This window comes from Nyctibius grandis, chromosome Z, assembly GCF_013368605.1.
Source record: "Nyctibius grandis isolate bNycGra1 chromosome Z, bNycGra1.pri, whole genome shotgun sequence".
In the NCBI taxonomy this organism is placed as follows: Eukaryota; Metazoa; Chordata; class Aves; order Nyctibiiformes; family Nyctibiidae; genus Nyctibius; species Nyctibius grandis.
The window spans coordinates 12,769,214-12,786,502 of record NC_090695.1 but is presented as its reverse complement, the minus strand read 5'-3'; the positions used below and the strand labels follow the sequence as shown (position 1 = coordinate 12,786,502).

Genomic DNA, 17,289 nt, shown 5'->3' with positions numbered 1-17,289 from the left:
CTTTTATTTGAAGGCTTTGGGTGCTCACTGTCTCTTTTGACTCTGATCCCCTCTACATTTCCTAATAAGAGCTTTGCAATTTAGCAGTGTCTTCAGGTGTGAAAAGGATGGCATAAAGTTACTTCAGAAAGCGTTTTTCCATCTAATAGAAGTCAGTAAGACCATTTTTTAATAATTTAATAGGCAGTATGTTTTATTTTCAAAGCCGACGTCAGGGTTAGGTACAATATGAACTCCCTTCTTTCTTCTTTTTTAGAGGAATCTTTACAGACCAAATTCGTAGTCTTTGTTACTTATTTCATCATAGCTGCTTATAAGTAGCCTTGTGTCACCTGTCCTTGGTCTTTAGAACTGCATTTCAATACCTAAAGCAGAATGAAAGCAAATGCAAAAGTTTGTATTTATTGTACTGATGTACTTGGAATTGAATATTAAAAGAAAGAAATCTTTCCTTCTCATGTCTTAAAACCAAAGAAAACAATGAAGCAGAACAGACTTAAGAGGCTGCTTGTGTCCTCACACTAAGCACATGCCAATATCAATAGAAAAAGGTTATAATATACTCATTCTATTGCTAGTTGTTGTTACTTCATGCCGTTGTAAAAGTGAGAGACCGTGTGGGTGGGGAAGAGTTTGTTTTTATTTTAGCGTCCTATCTTAAAGTTTCCTGTTTTGTGGGTGACAACATTATATATGACAAGAAGTTTCTCAAAAACATATCTTAAAAATAAACTTCTTGAAGTGTTAAAATACATTTGTCATAATGGTTGATCTCTTCTCATTTTCACATCCTATGCAAAGAGGGTAAAACAATACCCTTTGTCTGAACAAATATCAGCAAGACATCTAAGGGAGCTGTAAAATGAATATAGGACAAAACAATTTTGGAAAAATGATGAAGATAAGCCTGCTTTTGTTGGAAACAAAAGGGATATTAAACAAAACCTTGGAAAACTAGCCTTAAGTTTTTAGGTGTTTGGATATTGAGTATTTTTACATCTCACTTTTATTTATTAGTAGAAAAAAAAGTGACATGGTTGACTGGGCTGTTACACATTATGTTGTTCCCTTTTCAAGCAGTCAGACAAAAACCCTACTTCCTCCTTAGAAATACATCTGTGTAGTAATGTTCATGTTCCATAGTATAGAGGATATATATGTTTTAATTTTCACAAACTATGAAAAAATGTGAACAAACAGCTGCTCAGCCTTTGCCGTCAAAGCCTTAGTCAGGGGAGGGCAAGGAGTGGTGGTAGTGGTTGGTTGTTTTGGAGTGGGGTTTTTTACCTTTAGTGTGTGCACAGGGTCTTGCACCTTAGTCTGATGTAAATTTTGCTTGTCCTAAACTCGAGGCTGAGGATTTCCATGGTGCAGGAACTCTTCAGTAGTGTAAATGAGCATTGGCTATTAGAATCTGTTCTTCTATTCTGTCTCAAATTTATTGCAATTTTTTTTTTTAAATGAACAATTGTTTGATGAATGAACGCAGGTCTTGTTTTCATCTTTTACTTTTCAGTTTAACATGTTTAAGGCAAGTGTGTGTGTTTTGTGCCATAGCTAATATAACTTATGATGAAGTTGAATTATGCTGCAGTTCTAGGACGATCAGGTAACTATAGAAGAGGATATAGGGGTATTACTGACAGTTGCCTTGCAAATACTGCAGCAGCTTCTTCTGTTTACTGATCTTTTTGTAGTCTGCAACAATCTAAGGATCTGTCTACAAAACAGGAGATTTTAGTCTTGTGTAATTAAACAGTTGAATAGATATTGAAGAATCTGCTGCAGTGTGAATGAATCTCCTAGAAGAGTTTGTAATCTAGTCTGTGTCATTGGATAGCATTCTTTGTTGATAAAGAAATTCTTGGAAAAAATTATGAAAAAGGTAGCCATAGTTCTCTCTGCAACAGTCATCTTTTTAACCCTTTCTTATTAATAATATAAAAATTAAAAACTGAAGCAGGAAGAGAATGGTAAAGTAAATTGACAAATGAAGAATTTCAAGAACAAAAGAAATAGTTTTGAGGATTTGCCAGATACAAATGTGGTTGTGTCTAGGAAGTGGAACGCTGGTTAATCTTTGAGTATGTTTAGAGAAATACTATGAAGAAACCAGAGGGCTTTTTCTTTCCTTTTTGGCAGATGATCACTGTGAATGCTTCGTTGTTCCCCAGTTCTATTGCTAATTCTTTGATAGCAGTTGGAAGCGATGGCCTTCAAGAAAGAGACAGGATGGTTCGAGCCTGTATAGCCATTATCTGTGAACTAGGTAAGAAAACTGAAAGCTAATTAAGAAAAGTTTTGACATGGTTGTCATCAGTTTTCTAAGAGATTCTCTTCTGTGGGTTCTTATTAAATAGATTGTGTTCAAATAATTAAGGGTGTTTGTTTAATAATGAATTAGCGGTTAAACATTCTTAGTGTCAGTTTCATGGATTTTAGTCATTAGTTTCATATAAAACAAAATCACTTTATACTTGAAATCAAAATCTCTTAAGTAAAGTACCTGCAGATTTCAGGTGCTGTTCTTTCCTTTAAGACTTGCCAGTTTTTGATTACCTTAAAAACATTTCCGTGCTGCAGTTGATGTTCCTAAAACTAATGGATTGGAAGTAGGGAGAATTCCATACATGAGATGCTGACAAATGTACAAGAGTTCAGAGAACTACAAAACGTATTCCTTTAAATTTTTTTACAGTGGGTACTGTCGTTAGCTGGCTTCTGGAAGTCAGTATTTGTGTCCATGTAAAGGCTGTCTGGACAGTGGTTTGTACCAACTCCCTATACTTGCATGTGGGTGCTGATTTTTAAAGTTTTTTCAAACTCAATCAATGAGAAATAACTTCAGCAGTGTTTTCAAGAGACAGACTCTGTTTTAAAGAAATAAACAATCTGTTACTCTTTTATATTCTAGTATAAGTATTTATCCATGTCAGTCCAGTGAGGCACAAAACCTTTTTGCAGGGAAATCCAGAAACTACTGTATGGAAGCTTGGTTGGAAATAAGTTGGGAAATTGCTGCACAGTGGTGACTGACTAGTTTTTTTTTGTTCAAGATAAATTAATCCAAAATCTCAATTCACCGATAATGTCGGTCAGTTCATTACCAGTGAAAAACTTTAAAAAAAAAAAAAAAGCTTTACATGTGTCTCAGCAGTGTTCAGGAGGAAAAAATGTATGTGCTAAAGGGACAAGTTTGTCATTTTGGAAGCGCTGAAATGTTTTCTTTCCCATCACTGGCCGAAGTGACGTGTTTTTCTTTATTTAGCACTTCAGAATCCCGAGGTGGTGGCTCTTCGGGGTGGTTTAAGTACCATCTTGAAAAATGTGATTGATTGTCAGCTAAGCCGAATAAATGAGGCTCTGATAACTACAGTTTTGCACCTCATTAATCATCCAAAGACCCGACAGTATGTGCGAGCAGATGTAGAATTAGAGGTGGGTTCAGTTTTACTTGTTCAGTGACAGAAATTAAACATTGTATTACTAATGAAAATCTTTCATTTTGAATTTCACCTTCTGTGTTAGTGCAAAATGTTTAAAATACAACATTTTAGGCTGAGCATAATGATTTATAAAGCAGGAATAACATGACAGATTGGAGTGGGACTGAGAAAAGGGCAAGACCCATTTAACTGTATTCTCATGTGAAAGTAATGCATGTCTTTTTTTTGTTTAGCGAATTTTAGCTCCTTACACAGATTTTCACTACAGGCATAATCCAGACACAGCAGAAGGACAACTCAAGTAAGTGTTAGTGCTGCTACTGGTGCACTACCAGTTGTGTTCATGGTGTTGGAATTAAATTATTTTTCTTTACAAAGTGAAAATAAAAGCAATGAGCTAATAGTAAACTACTTGAAGTTTAGTACAGTGGGTTAGATTGGAACTTCCTAAAATACTGTTAAGCATTTAGGATTTAAAAGCGCTTGTTTAGCCTGGAGAAGAGAAGGTTGGGGGATATGCGCCATTCCGCCACCCCGCGCCCCGAATAGCAGCCTTTCTAATACCTATGAAGACATTATCAAGAAGACGTCGCCAGGGCCCTTCATGGTGGTGAATGGTGGGAGGACAGGAAGCAACAGAGAGAAACTGAAACAAGAGAGTTTCCAACTTAATATAAGGGTGGGAGGGGGGTGAAATTTTCTGTGAGGTCGATCAAGTGTTGGAACAGGCTGTCCAGAGAAGTCCTGCAGCCTTCATACTTGAGAGTTTCTAAGATCTAACTTATAAAGCCTTGAGTATAACGTGTTCTGGTCTCATAGCTGGCAACCTCGTTGTGCAGGAGTTGCACAAAGTCTCAAGTCTTTGGACTAGAGACCTCCTCCTGAGATTGCTTCCCACTTGAATCATTCAGGTTTTTTTTAATTATCAAATGGCATTAGGTGCTTTGGTCTGGGTAACTGAATAAAGTCCAAATCTTTAGGTCCATGCTGTAGACTCTCTGTCAGTGGAGGCGCAGGGTGATTCATCTGAGCATATAGAGGTGTTTACTTTGTGATGTTATCCTCCTACCATGGGAACTCCCCTGAAAAAAGTAACAATACTTAAAAATTCTAATCTTTGTGTGTGTGTATACACATTGTCTAAACACGTATACACACACATATATGCATATCTAAAAGATCTTTCTTACTCTGGATTTTGTCCCCCATCTAAAATCTCAGTTTACTTGCTGTGTTAGTAACACTGTTTGTTTTATAGTAGTTAACTGTATTGTGACATTTGTTGTTTTAATGACAGGGAGGACAGAGAAGCACGGTTCCTGGCTAGTAAAATGGGAATAGTGGCAGCATTTCGATCATGGGCAGGTAGGATTTTTTTGTTTGTTTCAAGTTGGGTAATTGGAAGGGGAATTTTACTTTCTAGTATAAAAGAGTGGTTTGTTTAAACACAGAATCTGTCTCGTTTGATGTGTCTGATTTCTATCAATACCTTTCTACAATGGTACTAAGATGTGTTTTGAAATTGTTAAATTGGAGGATGCTTACATAGTTTTCTTTGACTCAGTCTACTGACAAGATGCAGCTTTCCCGCCCTCCCCCCACCCCCGTATAGAATGCCTTATGAGTTGTACCTTGATGGTACTTATTGACATTTGATGGGTGAGAGGATGTTGAAAATAACATAGCATAAGAATTTGCCTTTGAGGTGGTTCTGCTACTGTAAATAAGAAATCTTTTTGTCTATATGGTGAGATACCAGCAGAATAGTTTCATTAGTACATGCTTTTACCAGGTGCTGTAGCTGAAGAAAAATTGCAGATGGACATCGGTTTTGGATTTTTCATGTAGAAGACATTTCTAAATTGAAAAAGCAGATTTTTGCATTTTTCTAAACCCTTTCTCTGCAATATCACAATATCTAGCATGAAGATACTGCCTCAGGAACTGCTCATTCTTTTAGTCAAAACAGTGTCTTACAAATGAAGTAAAAGAGTTGATATGACCATTTACCAAAATTTTGGGTAGGATTTTACAGGGTGTGCATAGGAAAGATTCAGAGTATGTAGAAAGCCTTTTTCATTTTAAGACTGTTTGCTTTATTTTTTTAATGTTCTGAAAAGGATCAGTAAGCTTAATTTAATATCCAGGTATCCTTCAAAGTTTCTCACATGTTCTCACTTGATTGGGGAGGAAGCTTGGGAAGTTTGTGACAACTTCAAAACTTCTAGGAAGCAGTTTCTGATAGGAGTGTCACTGCATCTTCCCTTACTCAGACACTTAAAACTAATAGCATACGCCTGAAAGTTAAAGTGGCTAAAAAAACTGTTGTCTTGGAATATGTTACTTGCAATGGCACTTTCACTGTTACATGTTCTTCCTTTTTTATATTACTTGTTACATTGGAGACTGTCATCTTAAATGTTTTTAGTGCAAAAATGTCCTTACACTGTCAGTCTTCCCAAAGGACATGTAGCTAAACCAGTCTTGAGGGTGTTCTTGGTTTCTGTTTTGGCTTTTTGGGTGTTTTTTTTTGCCTGTTTGTACTATCTGCTGTGTTCTACTGTTCTGCTCTCCGTATTCTTCAGAGCTGATGGTTATTATGTCCTTTATCCTTATGTGCAATCTTGACCTTAGAGATAAAATTGGGGCATGCAGCAATGACTGCATGCACCCAAGTCTATTCCTGCCTTGCAGTTGGGGTGTGGCCACTATATGAAGGTTTGGGTTTATTTATAACATGTAAGACAGGTGTGCAAACCTGGATTCTTTTTGTTCACTTAAAGTTGCGTTTTGGAGAAACTTGTTTGTTTTCTGGATAACGTATTTCTGTAAGTTTTAATTTGTTCTGTGAAGTATGAAGAGAAGTGGTCAAGGAAATGAGCAAGGCTACTGTCTTTGCAGCTCCTCATTTTTAATGAAGAGACTCTGTAAATTGAGACTGAAGATCAGTGTAAGCTTCGGGTGGTATTCTGTAACATTTAGAAACAGTCTGAAGATTTTCTGTATTAATATTGAAATATTAAACTAATTGAGTAAAAATACAAAGTAAAAGGATCAAATTATAAGACAGGTGCTGAGATTTTATACAAAGTTAACTCTACTGTGTTGAAACTTCTGGAGATGAGCACTGGTAATTTGGGAGAGGATAGTTTAAAATGGTGCACAGAGAATGTTATTCCAAGTGTGTTTAAACTTGCTGTTTAGAGTTCACCTGAGATTAAAATGAACTGAATAATTTGTTAGGTTAAAATACAGCTTTTGATGGAGAAGCCGCTCCCAGTTCTGCCAAGATGATGCAAATATTTTAGGTTTAAGATTCATTTTTTATTGACAGTTTTGTCTTTTCTTTCTGCCACTTCTTCCATGTAAATGTTGTTTTTGCAGATAATTTGAAAGCATTGTTTGCAGTAGAAAGGGCAAAAGTAATACAGTTTTTAATGAGGAAAAAAAGTTTTGTGATGAGAAAGTTTTATTAAGTATTACTGATTGGAAAAGAGATGACATTATAAAGGTGAAAATGTTTGAGTATTAAATTTAGTCATATGTTCTTGTACTCAAACGAGAAGTAAAATTTATCAAGCTGTCTAATGCTTTCTTTGTTTGGTGAGGGAATATTATTATGTATTTAATGTTTTCTAGGTATTATCAGCCTGTGCAAACCTGGAAATTCTGGGATTCAGTCTCTTATTGGGGTACTCTGTATACCAAATATGGAAATACGGGTAGGTGGTAGATATTTAGTACTGATGTAGTAATAATATTGGAATTTGTAATTAATGTGTTCTTAACATTTTAACAATTCAGTGGTTTAAACACAGACTCCAGTTATGAGACCACTACCCTTGAGTTTTTGACCCCCAAGTTCAAGTCTATGATTGCATTATAAAATTCCTGTGAGAATGGAATCACACCCTGTATGTCTGAGAGGAGGGGCTGGAGGAGAGAAAAGCACATGAATTAATTTTTACTCTGCTCACAAGTCAAAGCAAGTTCACAGTAGCTGTGGTTAGGACTTTAAAGCATAATAATCAGAGCTGAATCTGAGATAAATAAAAATATTTCTTGCCAATTACCTGTTAAACCAAGAAGTTGATGGTGGCAGCAAGAACAGTTCTAAAAATCTCTAATCCAAGTAGCCTGAGCTTCTGTAGAATTCATAGTGACAATAAGGCACAGTTCTAAAGTAAACAAGCCCCTTTTCTGCTTCTCTTCTCCAGATTTTCAGTTTATGAAAATAAGCAGGTTATCAAAAAAAGAAACACTGAAACAAAGACACCAGTTCTAACACTCTATAGAAATATCAACTTCAATATTAATAGCGAACAAAAGGACAATTTTTGTAAATCTATAAAATTCATGTTGTGGTGGTTTTGATTTTTTTTTTTTTTTTTTTTTGTAGCGAGGTTTGCTTGAAGTTCTCTATGATATATTTCGCCTTCCTCTCCCTGTTATTGCAGAAGAATTTATTGAGGCACTTCTCAGTGTAGGTAAGCGTTTGGAACCAGTTCACATAAGAATTCTGTCTCTTAATCTCTTGTACAAATTTATACCTTTTGCTGTTTCCTCTGTATTGTAAATTACGTCAGTATTAAGTGTTTTATCACTGAATGTATTGGCTGCTCTGAAGTCCTATTTAAAATTCTTTATCAACTGTTAAGTGTTGTGAGTTTGATAAAAGAGCAGCAGTGGAGCATAATAGAGTGTTTACACAAAAGACTCTGTAAACACATTGCTACAAATCAGACTTCTTTGAAGTGAGAGAAGCATTAGTAATGTAGAAGTGTTAGTGAATGTTACAGAAAAGTTCTTAATTAATGAGTCTTTTCTGTATATTGTGTATCTGCTAGCTATCTCCACTGCACTTTAGCAGACTTTTACTTTTCATAGGGCACGTGTAAGTTTTTTCATGTCTTTATATTTAGCAGAGTTATCTTTTATCTTTAGCAGACTTTTACTTTTCATAGGGCACGTGTAAGTTTTTTCATGTCTTTATATTTAGCAGAGTTATCTTTTATCTTTAGAAATACTCCTTTGTAGGCCCAAGAGTATCTTCTGCTTTGTCTCACAGTGCAAAAGTATAAGACCAAAAGGAGCAAGTTTCAGTCTTTAATGTTCCAGCAATTCTTTTCTCCAAACTTTGGCTATAAATGTTTTCTCATGCAGTTGATGGTAAAAGTTTAATCCTTGTTCCGCGTTTATAAGTAAATAAATCATTCTTTGTTGCAAACTTGCCACTTTGTGACATATGGATGTGCATTTTAATTTTGGGTGTTACAGTATTTTCTGTTAAACAAGTTTAATGTGTTTATGAATTGGAAATGTCATTATTTTGGTTGATACTTAAATAGAATCTTGGTCCTAGCTTTGAAGTTAGCCTTGCTTTGTTCAGGAGTGTGGATTAGATGACTCGTTAGAGATCCCTTCTGACAAAATTTTCTGTAATTTGAAACCTGAAATAACATTTGTTGGCAAAAACTGTTATTTATGTACTACATTAAAATAACACTATGAAATCTAACGTTACAGTTACCATTGTCTATATTTTCTTATTCTAGACCCAAGCAGGTTTCAGGACTGTTGGAGACTTTCTGATGGCTTTGTAGCTGCTGAAGCTAAAACTATATTACCCCATCGAGCCAGGTCAAGGTGAGTGTTTATTGAACTTAATCTAGACCCTTGTTTTAGTTTTGTGGTCTTGTTGACAAAATATTTGTTGTTTTCTTGCAGACACAGTAAGAAATGAACTTTCTAAACTGTTTCCATACTTTTTTCTCCTTAGGCCTGATCTCATGGATAATTATTTGGCTTTAGTGCTTTCAGCTTTTATTACCAATGGACTTCTAGAGGTAACTAATGACTTTAAGTTTGAACAGATGCTTGCAACTTTTTTCCTGTAAACACTAAAATAAGATGTGTTATACATTAAATGCTTTAATTTTTTAACTTCTTGAAGGGTCTGGTTGAAGTGATCACAAGTAGTGATGACCATGTGTCTGTTAGAGCGACTATCCTTTTAGGAGAACTTTTGCACATGGTAAGTAAAACTTTTTTCTGAAAATAAGTAGTATTAGTAGCTAGTTGTAAATAGGTATTTGCTATTATAGCTTTGAATTTATGTTACGAACTTGGAATATCTACTTTTCGTCAGAATAATGGGTTAACTTACATTACATCTTTTGGCACTTGATGTATTAAAACCGGTGTGAATTATTAGGAAGGCTATTTGAAAAGTACTGAAAGTGCTAGGGCTTCTGCTCGAAGGTTAATCCCCAGCTCTCAAACTCTCACCAATACACTTCCTTGCCTCAGTAGCCATTTGTATTTTTAAGCTGGAGTCCTGGAAACTCACTCATCAGTTACTGTGTTTGGGACAAGGACCATTGCTGATTTTTTGCTGTTCTTAGGATGATGGTAGCCCTCTGGCAGTGTGTTTAGCATTGTGCCTCACAGGCTAGGCAGATGAAACTTCTTTCATGTTCAGCTTGATTTGGCTGGGGAACTTGGTATTATTCATTCAGGCAACTCCAGCTTGGTGGAGTGCTTTTTCAGCACTGCTGTGGGTAGCCCCTGCTCAGAGAGCTGAAGGGACCTTGCTTCATTCTTCTTCCCTCTACCTAACATATCTTTTACAGTAGCTTCTCTCTCTTAACCTAAACTATTTTGATATAGAGATTATATTATTGTTGCATATATACTCCAGTGCTACCTTTCAGCCTCCCAAGGAGCTGTTAGTCATATGTGAAGTCATATATGATTTACCTTTCTTGCAAAACAGTTCTCTTATTTTCACATCCTCTCTTGATGGCAAGAATAGCATGTGCAGCAGAGCACTTTTTGATCAGTTTTCTTGTGGTTTTTTTTTTAAATCTTTTTTCCAAATGAACTACTTTATAAGAGGTGGTAAGATTGTGAAATACAACTTTTTCTTACAAAAATTTGAATATGAGTTGTCAGACATAGTCTGCATGTTCAGACTGTAGTCTCATTTCAGTGGTGCTTAATAGTCAAAAAAACAAGATCACAATCTTCAGATATAGGATTTCTTATTACTATAGTGATTTACATCTCAGATCAGCAGCATGTGTCACAACCACAACAGATCTGTCCTTTAGTCTCTTCAGTGATTTTTCTTTAAATAATTGGTGGAATTTCTTGAGTATTCAGTCAGCCATGTAGTTTAAAAAGAGCAAACTGTAATAATGTATGCTGTTTTCTGGTTTCTGGAATGGTTTTGAATGGGAGTAACTTACTGACATTTGAGTATGCTGCAAAGCATAGGTATTTTCCGGTTTTCTGAAGAGGTGATTCCTTAGAGATGACTGTTTATCAAAATACTGAACAAATGTTTGTACTTTTATTTGTTTTGAGATCAAAGTAATTTCTTTATCTTCACTATTCTTTAATTTCCAAAAATATTTGCAGAACTACCTATGTTTCCCAAAATAAAAGCAATTAAATGTCTAGTAACTTGGGAAGTTGTGTTAGCTCATCAGATTTTTTTTTTTTTGGAGGGCAGAAACATTGATAGTCAAAAGTTTTAAATAGAAATCATCAGCTTAAACTGTATTTCTGATTTTAGATTTTTTTTTTGTACTTTTATACACATAACGTAAGGATATCTGTTTTTGCATGTTATCACTTAAAAACCACCAGTGCAAACAATACAGATTAGAAGACTCTGAAATTTAAAATTGTCTTAAATTACTTTCAGTTGTATTTCAGATTGATTGGGTAGGTCAAATATTCAAAATGCTATGTGCAATTATTGCTCTGATGTTATGCAAAGGGTAGTTTTGTTGTTATGCATTTGTGAAAGTCTTGTGAAAAGTGGTAGATTCTTCAAATGTTGATCCCAAAGAGATGGATGAAAATGTTGTGTTAAGTTATTCTAACTGGTCTTTTGTTGTTTTTTAGGCAAACACAATTCTTCCTCATTCTCACAGCCATCACCTGCACTGCTTACCAACGCTAATGAATATGGCAGCGTCTTTTGACATCATGAAAGAGAAAAGACTGTAAGAATTCTAAGTTACACTTAAAAGCAAAGATATTTACATCTCCCTTTCCCCTTACAGTTGAGTGAAAACCTACATTACAAGTTTTCTGGTGGCTGAAACCACTGCTGTCTTTATTTAAAAGCAAACACATGCATATAGAAATGCTCTGTCACACTTACTAGGGAAATAGTTTCCAGTGCGTGATTCCAAAAATGTTTACAGTAACAATTTCGAAATTCAGAAAGAAAATTTTGACAGTAGATTTCAGAACACTTTTGCATAGATTGCAAGATTTTTACATGGAATTTTCTTAAATGAACTCTAAAGCACTGTTTGACCAAGCAGTATATGAGATGTGTTCTCTGTGTGTTTGACCTCTCCATTGTTTCACGCTTTTTTTTGGCATTTTGATACAATTAAGCTTTCAAAACTAAAAAGGTCTGTACCAATTTTTTTCATCTGTTGTTACTTATCTATAGCTAATTAAATAGTAATAGACCAAATCAGTGAGTCGTCATTAGTGTGAGCAAGAGCAGAAAACATAATATTGGCATGGAGCTGTTTGGGGGTTTTTGGGGGGTTGTGGGTTTTTATTTTGTTTTGGGTTTTTTTGTGTAAGCCTTTTTTTTCATCACAAGAAAATGGTCATTGTGACAATACTGATTATCTTAAAGTTTTCTGGTGCTTTTGTTCGAAGTTTGCACTGGTATTTTTCAGTTCCTTTCAGTTCAATTTGAGTGTAAGAATGCATGAACAGAAATGTTAAGATTTAGTGCAGCATTCTGCAGTGGCATGTAGTTAAGCAGTATTGGGGAACCGTTAGGCACTCATGGTGCCAATCAAATGATGTGTATTTAGGCATCTGACTCAAAAAAAAAAGTTTATAGAAGCCATTTATTCCTCTTTGAACTAGAAGTGCCTGAATTTTGAGATTTTTAAAAACTTATGGGCATTTTAGTTTAATTTTACATATTTTTTAGAATTTCTCTGTACATCTACTAATCTTGCAACTTAACCTCTGAAGTACTCTGTCATAAAATGTCATGAAGTACCCTCTGTCTCCTGGGTACTTCACACAATTTAAACCTCCAGAGAAAAAGACAAATAATTTGATGAATTCACCTGTCTTTAAAATGTGTTTCTGTAACTCAAGTGTTCTTACTTGCGTTTCTTTGTAGAAGACCATTTAAATTGTGGTGGTTTTTTTTTCTAATAGTAAATTATGGGAAATGCTGTTCCTGATCTGTCTTGCCTGATCAATATTCTGATAAAATATCATAACTTCATATTTTGTCTTTCATTGTGTTGTCAGTGATAAATTACAGAATCTTTCTGAACTGCTACTGTGAAATGATAAATGCTGCTTGTAGAGTGCTTCCAAGAAACGTAGTGCTCTTCTGGTTTTAGTTTTGAGGATTTTTTTATATGTCATAGAAAATTTGATATGTGACAACACAGTTATTTTTCAGAAGAGGCATATCTGAAACTCCGTCACAGGATATTTCACTTGGTCAAAGCTGTGGGAGGAGAGGAAAGATGAAGAACAGAAGGGATATGTTTGTGGATTACTTGCAGTTTTTTTTGCTTTTTCACATTTGTGGACGTACTTGATAGAGTAGTAGGAAGTGCCATTTTTGTTGGAAGAAAGTGATTTTGTAGAAGTAGTATTTTTTTATTAGGGGATCTTGGTTTTGGTCAATGCTCTGCATTGTTTCATACTCTGGAAAACTGTAAGCCCTATTACGGATTAAATGTACATAATTTAGATAAGTGACCAAATTCAAAGGTATTTGTTTGTTTGAAGATAATATAAAATAAAAATGCTCTCCTACTCTGTGAGAATTTTTGTTTATGGGGAAGAAAGGTAGACTTACCTCCTCATTTTTAGACTTCCTTATTTGCTGAGCAGGTTTCTTTTCTGCTACTACTGGTTTGTAATTAACTGTTTCTGCCCTTGTCAAATATTATTTCTATTGCCACCCCCGGGGCGGGGGGGGGAGTATTTATGAGAAATACTTTGTTAGTCAAAGTTGAAGCTAGCCCCCTCAACTCTCAACTTTGCTGCAGAATGTTGATATACTGTGACATCTCACAGTACTTCATGAACTTTAGACTTTACAATGCTTTCTGTGAACTGTGATAGACACAACTAATTGCAGAGTAAAAGAAAAGGTGTCAGTAAGGCTCATTCTTTCAGAATTTCTAGTACTAAAGATAATTTTCTGTATAATTTCAATACAAGACTGAGGCTTATGGAAGTATGAAAACTTGTATCAAGAAAGTTATTTTTTCATTTGCTTCAGAATTGCTGGTCAGTTCTTTCTTGAGCTATGTTTATTTACTTAAGATAGAGCAGTAGTGCTCCTTAGTTTCCAAATACTGATTATAGTATTTTTCTTCTATTAGACGAGCAAGTGCTGCACTCAACTGCTTAAAATGTTTTCATGAGATGAAGAAAAGAGGACCTAAACCTTACAGCCTCCATTTAGATCATATTATTCAGAAAGCAATCTCAACACACCAAAAAAGGGATCAGTACCGTGTGCAGAAAGACATCTTTATTTTAAAGGTATTACCATTATTGATTTTTCAAAACTAAATTTGACTTTTTACTTTGGAGACTTAGATCCCACCCCCCAAGCTTCACTCTGTAATCTAATTCAGAGCCATTTATGTGATTTCTTTGTAGTATTTATTTCATTTAATTTGTGTTGTAGGTACTTGTGGATGCTATATTGCATTTCTAGAAATTGAGGAGTGAAATTACAGTAATTTCTAATGCTTTTTAGGATAAATTGTGATCTCGTCCTATTAGGTTCTTAATGCAGTACTATAACCATGCAGTTTACTTTCAAATGCAAATTACTGTGGAGCATAAACACATGAACAGTAAGTATATCATGTGACAAGACTGAAAAAAATGATGCAAGGAAACTTACTGTAGTTTTTCGTGTCTGTATTCCAGGATACAGAAGAAGCACTTGTAATGAATCTTCGAGACAGCCAAGTTCTCAATCATAAAGAGAATCTGGACTGGAATTGGAATCTAATAGGGACCATACTGAAGGTGAGCTTCAAAAGGGCATGATGGTATTTTTATGAAATTGTTCGGGGAAAAAAGTCTCCGTTTCACATGTGAGCTTTGACTCTGTAACATTAATTCCATACTACACCCTATAATCTGTTTTGTTTCTGAAAATTAGGATCTCATGGGTTTAATCAGCACTGATATAGTCTGTTTGTATACAACCCTTAAACTATATGCAAAAATACACTACAGATAAATTCACATATTTATATTAAACATATATTAAATTTTATATAACTTTATTTTTATAGAAATAAACTTTACAGAATTTGCTATAATGATTTTAAAGTTGCTAATACTTTAGACTTCAGTCCAGACTACACATGGATACTACCTCATTCAGTTTCATAGCAGGTTTTTTTTTTGTATAACATGAGCTGAAGGTTAAGGCTGAAGGTGAGTTATAGACCAAACTTTAGATGCTTAGATTGAGCCACATATGAAAACAAGTAATATGCAGTCTCATTGTATGTTTTCAACTGATACAAATACGCCCATAGTATCAAGTTCATTAGAAAATTAATTTTGTTTTTACAAAATAAGGGCAGTATCTCTGACAGGGAGGGCATTATCTTAAATATATTTGATGCACAGCTTTTAAGAGACTGCCTCTTTTTTTTAAGCTGAAAACTTACTACTTTTGAATAAGAAAACCTTCTGAGAGAGCACTCAGTGTAGTCTTCAGACCAAAATAGTACCTGTCATTCTGTGCATCAGAGCCATCCTTCTGTTGTTATCCTTAAGTAACGCTTTCTTACTGTCATCTTTACTGTGTTGTTACAAAGATGGTGAAAGTACAGAAAAGGATTAATGGGGACAATCATAATGAAGATTATATCTTTTTTTTAAAAAAATATATTTCGTTGCATTTTTTCAGGGACTAATAAACTTGAGAGAGCAGGAATCTTTCTGGTATAAAGACCTGAATATGTATATGACAGTAGTTTTGCTCCACCAAGTGTCACTGTTTACAAACTTTTTACTGCAATTACTCGATTTACTAGATATATATGGTTATTAGTCACAGATATTTTTACCTTTTGATTCACTATAAAGATATTATGAAGAAACTGTTTTTCAGAACTTCCCTGTTAAATATTCCGTGTAGTACTTTTGGCAATGGAAGTTTTATGTAGTTGACCACTAAGGTGTTGTGGGTTTTTTTTAACCTGAAATTTAGGTCAAACTGTCAGTTTCCCTGCTATTTCAGACCTCCTCAACAGTGTATTTTCTCTAGTGTCCTGTCAAACAGTTGCTAATGTCTCAAAATCAGGGACTTCTGTCTTTGAGAATGAGAAGTTTCTGTTTTCTAATTTAATTCTAACCACTTCCGTTCTTGTTAAACTGCACAACACCAGCATAAACTTAAGATAATGTTATCAGAGTGGTCCATCTTCAGTGCTCGAATGAGCAGGACTGGAGCAGTGCTCCAGTGTTTGGACTTCGTTGTCTTATGTGGCTACTCACTTCCCTTGTGTCTCTGTCTCAGCGTTACGGCTGCGGAGCATCAGCTTTCTAACCCCCTCACTACTTGCATCTCATGTGGTCCCTTACTGCCTCTTTTACTTGCTCAGCTTGCTGTCTAAGCTGCTAAAAGAGCAGCAAAAGTGGCAGTGGTCCGGGTGTAAGAGTTGCATCTTTGTCGTTACTGGTAGAGCTTCATACTTTATCTGGCACTGAGAGTTCAATGTTAGTAGTGTAGTCAGTTTTACTAATCATTAACCAGTGCACTGTATGTCTTAATACTAGTATACCAATTGGAAGTGTAGAACTGTATCACTTAGGTAGGAAAGTGTTTGATGCACTTTTTTTTCCATACAAGAAGTTACTAGTAGCAACAAAGATAAATCTGAAACCATAGAGACAATAGATGGCTATAAAAACAGAGGAAAATGTAATAGGAAGAAAGGATAGGTCCCAAGATAGTACTATGACTTAATGTGGTCCTTTTTAAAACATGTTACAAAGTATCAACAGAGGCCTTTAAATACCATTTTAATAAGCAGTATTTAAGTGAGCTATAACAAAATAATGATTATTTTTAAAACAAACCTGGTTAATAAAAAAAAGTGATTTCCCTATTATACATATCAAAATTTGTTTGTTATTTGCAGAGAAGAAACTGAGCAATATTGTTTATTTTTCAGTAGCATGTCATAGTTTTCTGTGTTCATTAGAATTGTGGACTTATACACATAGCATGTGCCTGACATTCCCTGTCATTCTCTAGCAAAAACTAGCAAAAAACAGTTCTTGGAGCAAGAAGTGTGGACTTTTCAGTAAAATAAAGGTGTTTATAGGTAACATAAGATGCAAGAAAACTTACACTTCTAATTATTAGGTAAATATACCTATAATAGAAATGAGTAAATTTTAGTGACTAATTAAGGACTGATGTACAAGTTTCATATAATGTTATATTTGCTGTTTTTCTAGTGGCCAAATGTAAATCTAAGGAACTATAAAGATGAACAGTTGCACAGGTATGTAAAAATTACATAGATTTCCTTTGAAGAAAGAAATTTGGGAAAACTGGTTTTTAATATTGCAATAAACTATTCCTTGGATATGTGACGTTTCTAAAACTTTACAGATAAGTAGCAAAAAATGAAAATCTGGTTAATTAGATTACAATATTTGCTTTAAATAAACAGGACTTTAAGCTTTAGTGTTTTCTTTTCTATGCACAGGTGCTTTATATGTTTATTTCCTTAACGAGAATCATACCAGCTTTGCAAACACCCTATTTCATTTTAAA

The 17,289-nt window shown here is 34.8% G+C and overlaps 1 protein-coding gene across 3 annotated transcripts in view; it reads left to right on the top strand.

Moving 5' to 3' along the window:
• The window catches only part of RICTOR (RPTOR independent companion of MTOR complex 2), a 90,736-nt gene that overhangs the window by 37,031 nt on the left and 36,416 nt on the right, over window positions 1–17,289 (top strand). For all 3 annotated transcript variants that reach the window (XM_068422645.1, XM_068422646.1, XM_068422647.1), the window contains 13 exons: window positions 2,143–2,269; window positions 3,269–3,438; window positions 3,680–3,747; window positions 4,744–4,811; window positions 7,086–7,168; window positions 7,846–7,933; window positions 9,002–9,092; window positions 9,226–9,292; window positions 9,400–9,480; window positions 11,361–11,461; window positions 13,850–14,012; window positions 14,409–14,510; window positions 16,968–17,014. In XM_068422645.1, coding sequence (XP_068278746.1) covers window positions 2,143–2,269; window positions 3,269–3,438; window positions 3,680–3,747; window positions 4,744–4,811; window positions 7,086–7,168; window positions 7,846–7,933; window positions 9,002–9,092; window positions 9,226–9,292; window positions 9,400–9,480; window positions 11,361–11,461; window positions 13,850–14,012; window positions 14,409–14,510; window positions 16,968–17,014 — 1,256 coding nt within the window. The remainder of the gene's footprint in view (window positions 1–2,142; window positions 2,270–3,268; window positions 3,439–3,679; window positions 3,748–4,743; window positions 4,812–7,085; window positions 7,169–7,845; window positions 7,934–9,001; window positions 9,093–9,225; window positions 9,293–9,399; window positions 9,481–11,360; window positions 11,462–13,849; window positions 14,013–14,408; window positions 14,511–16,967; window positions 17,015–17,289) is intronic.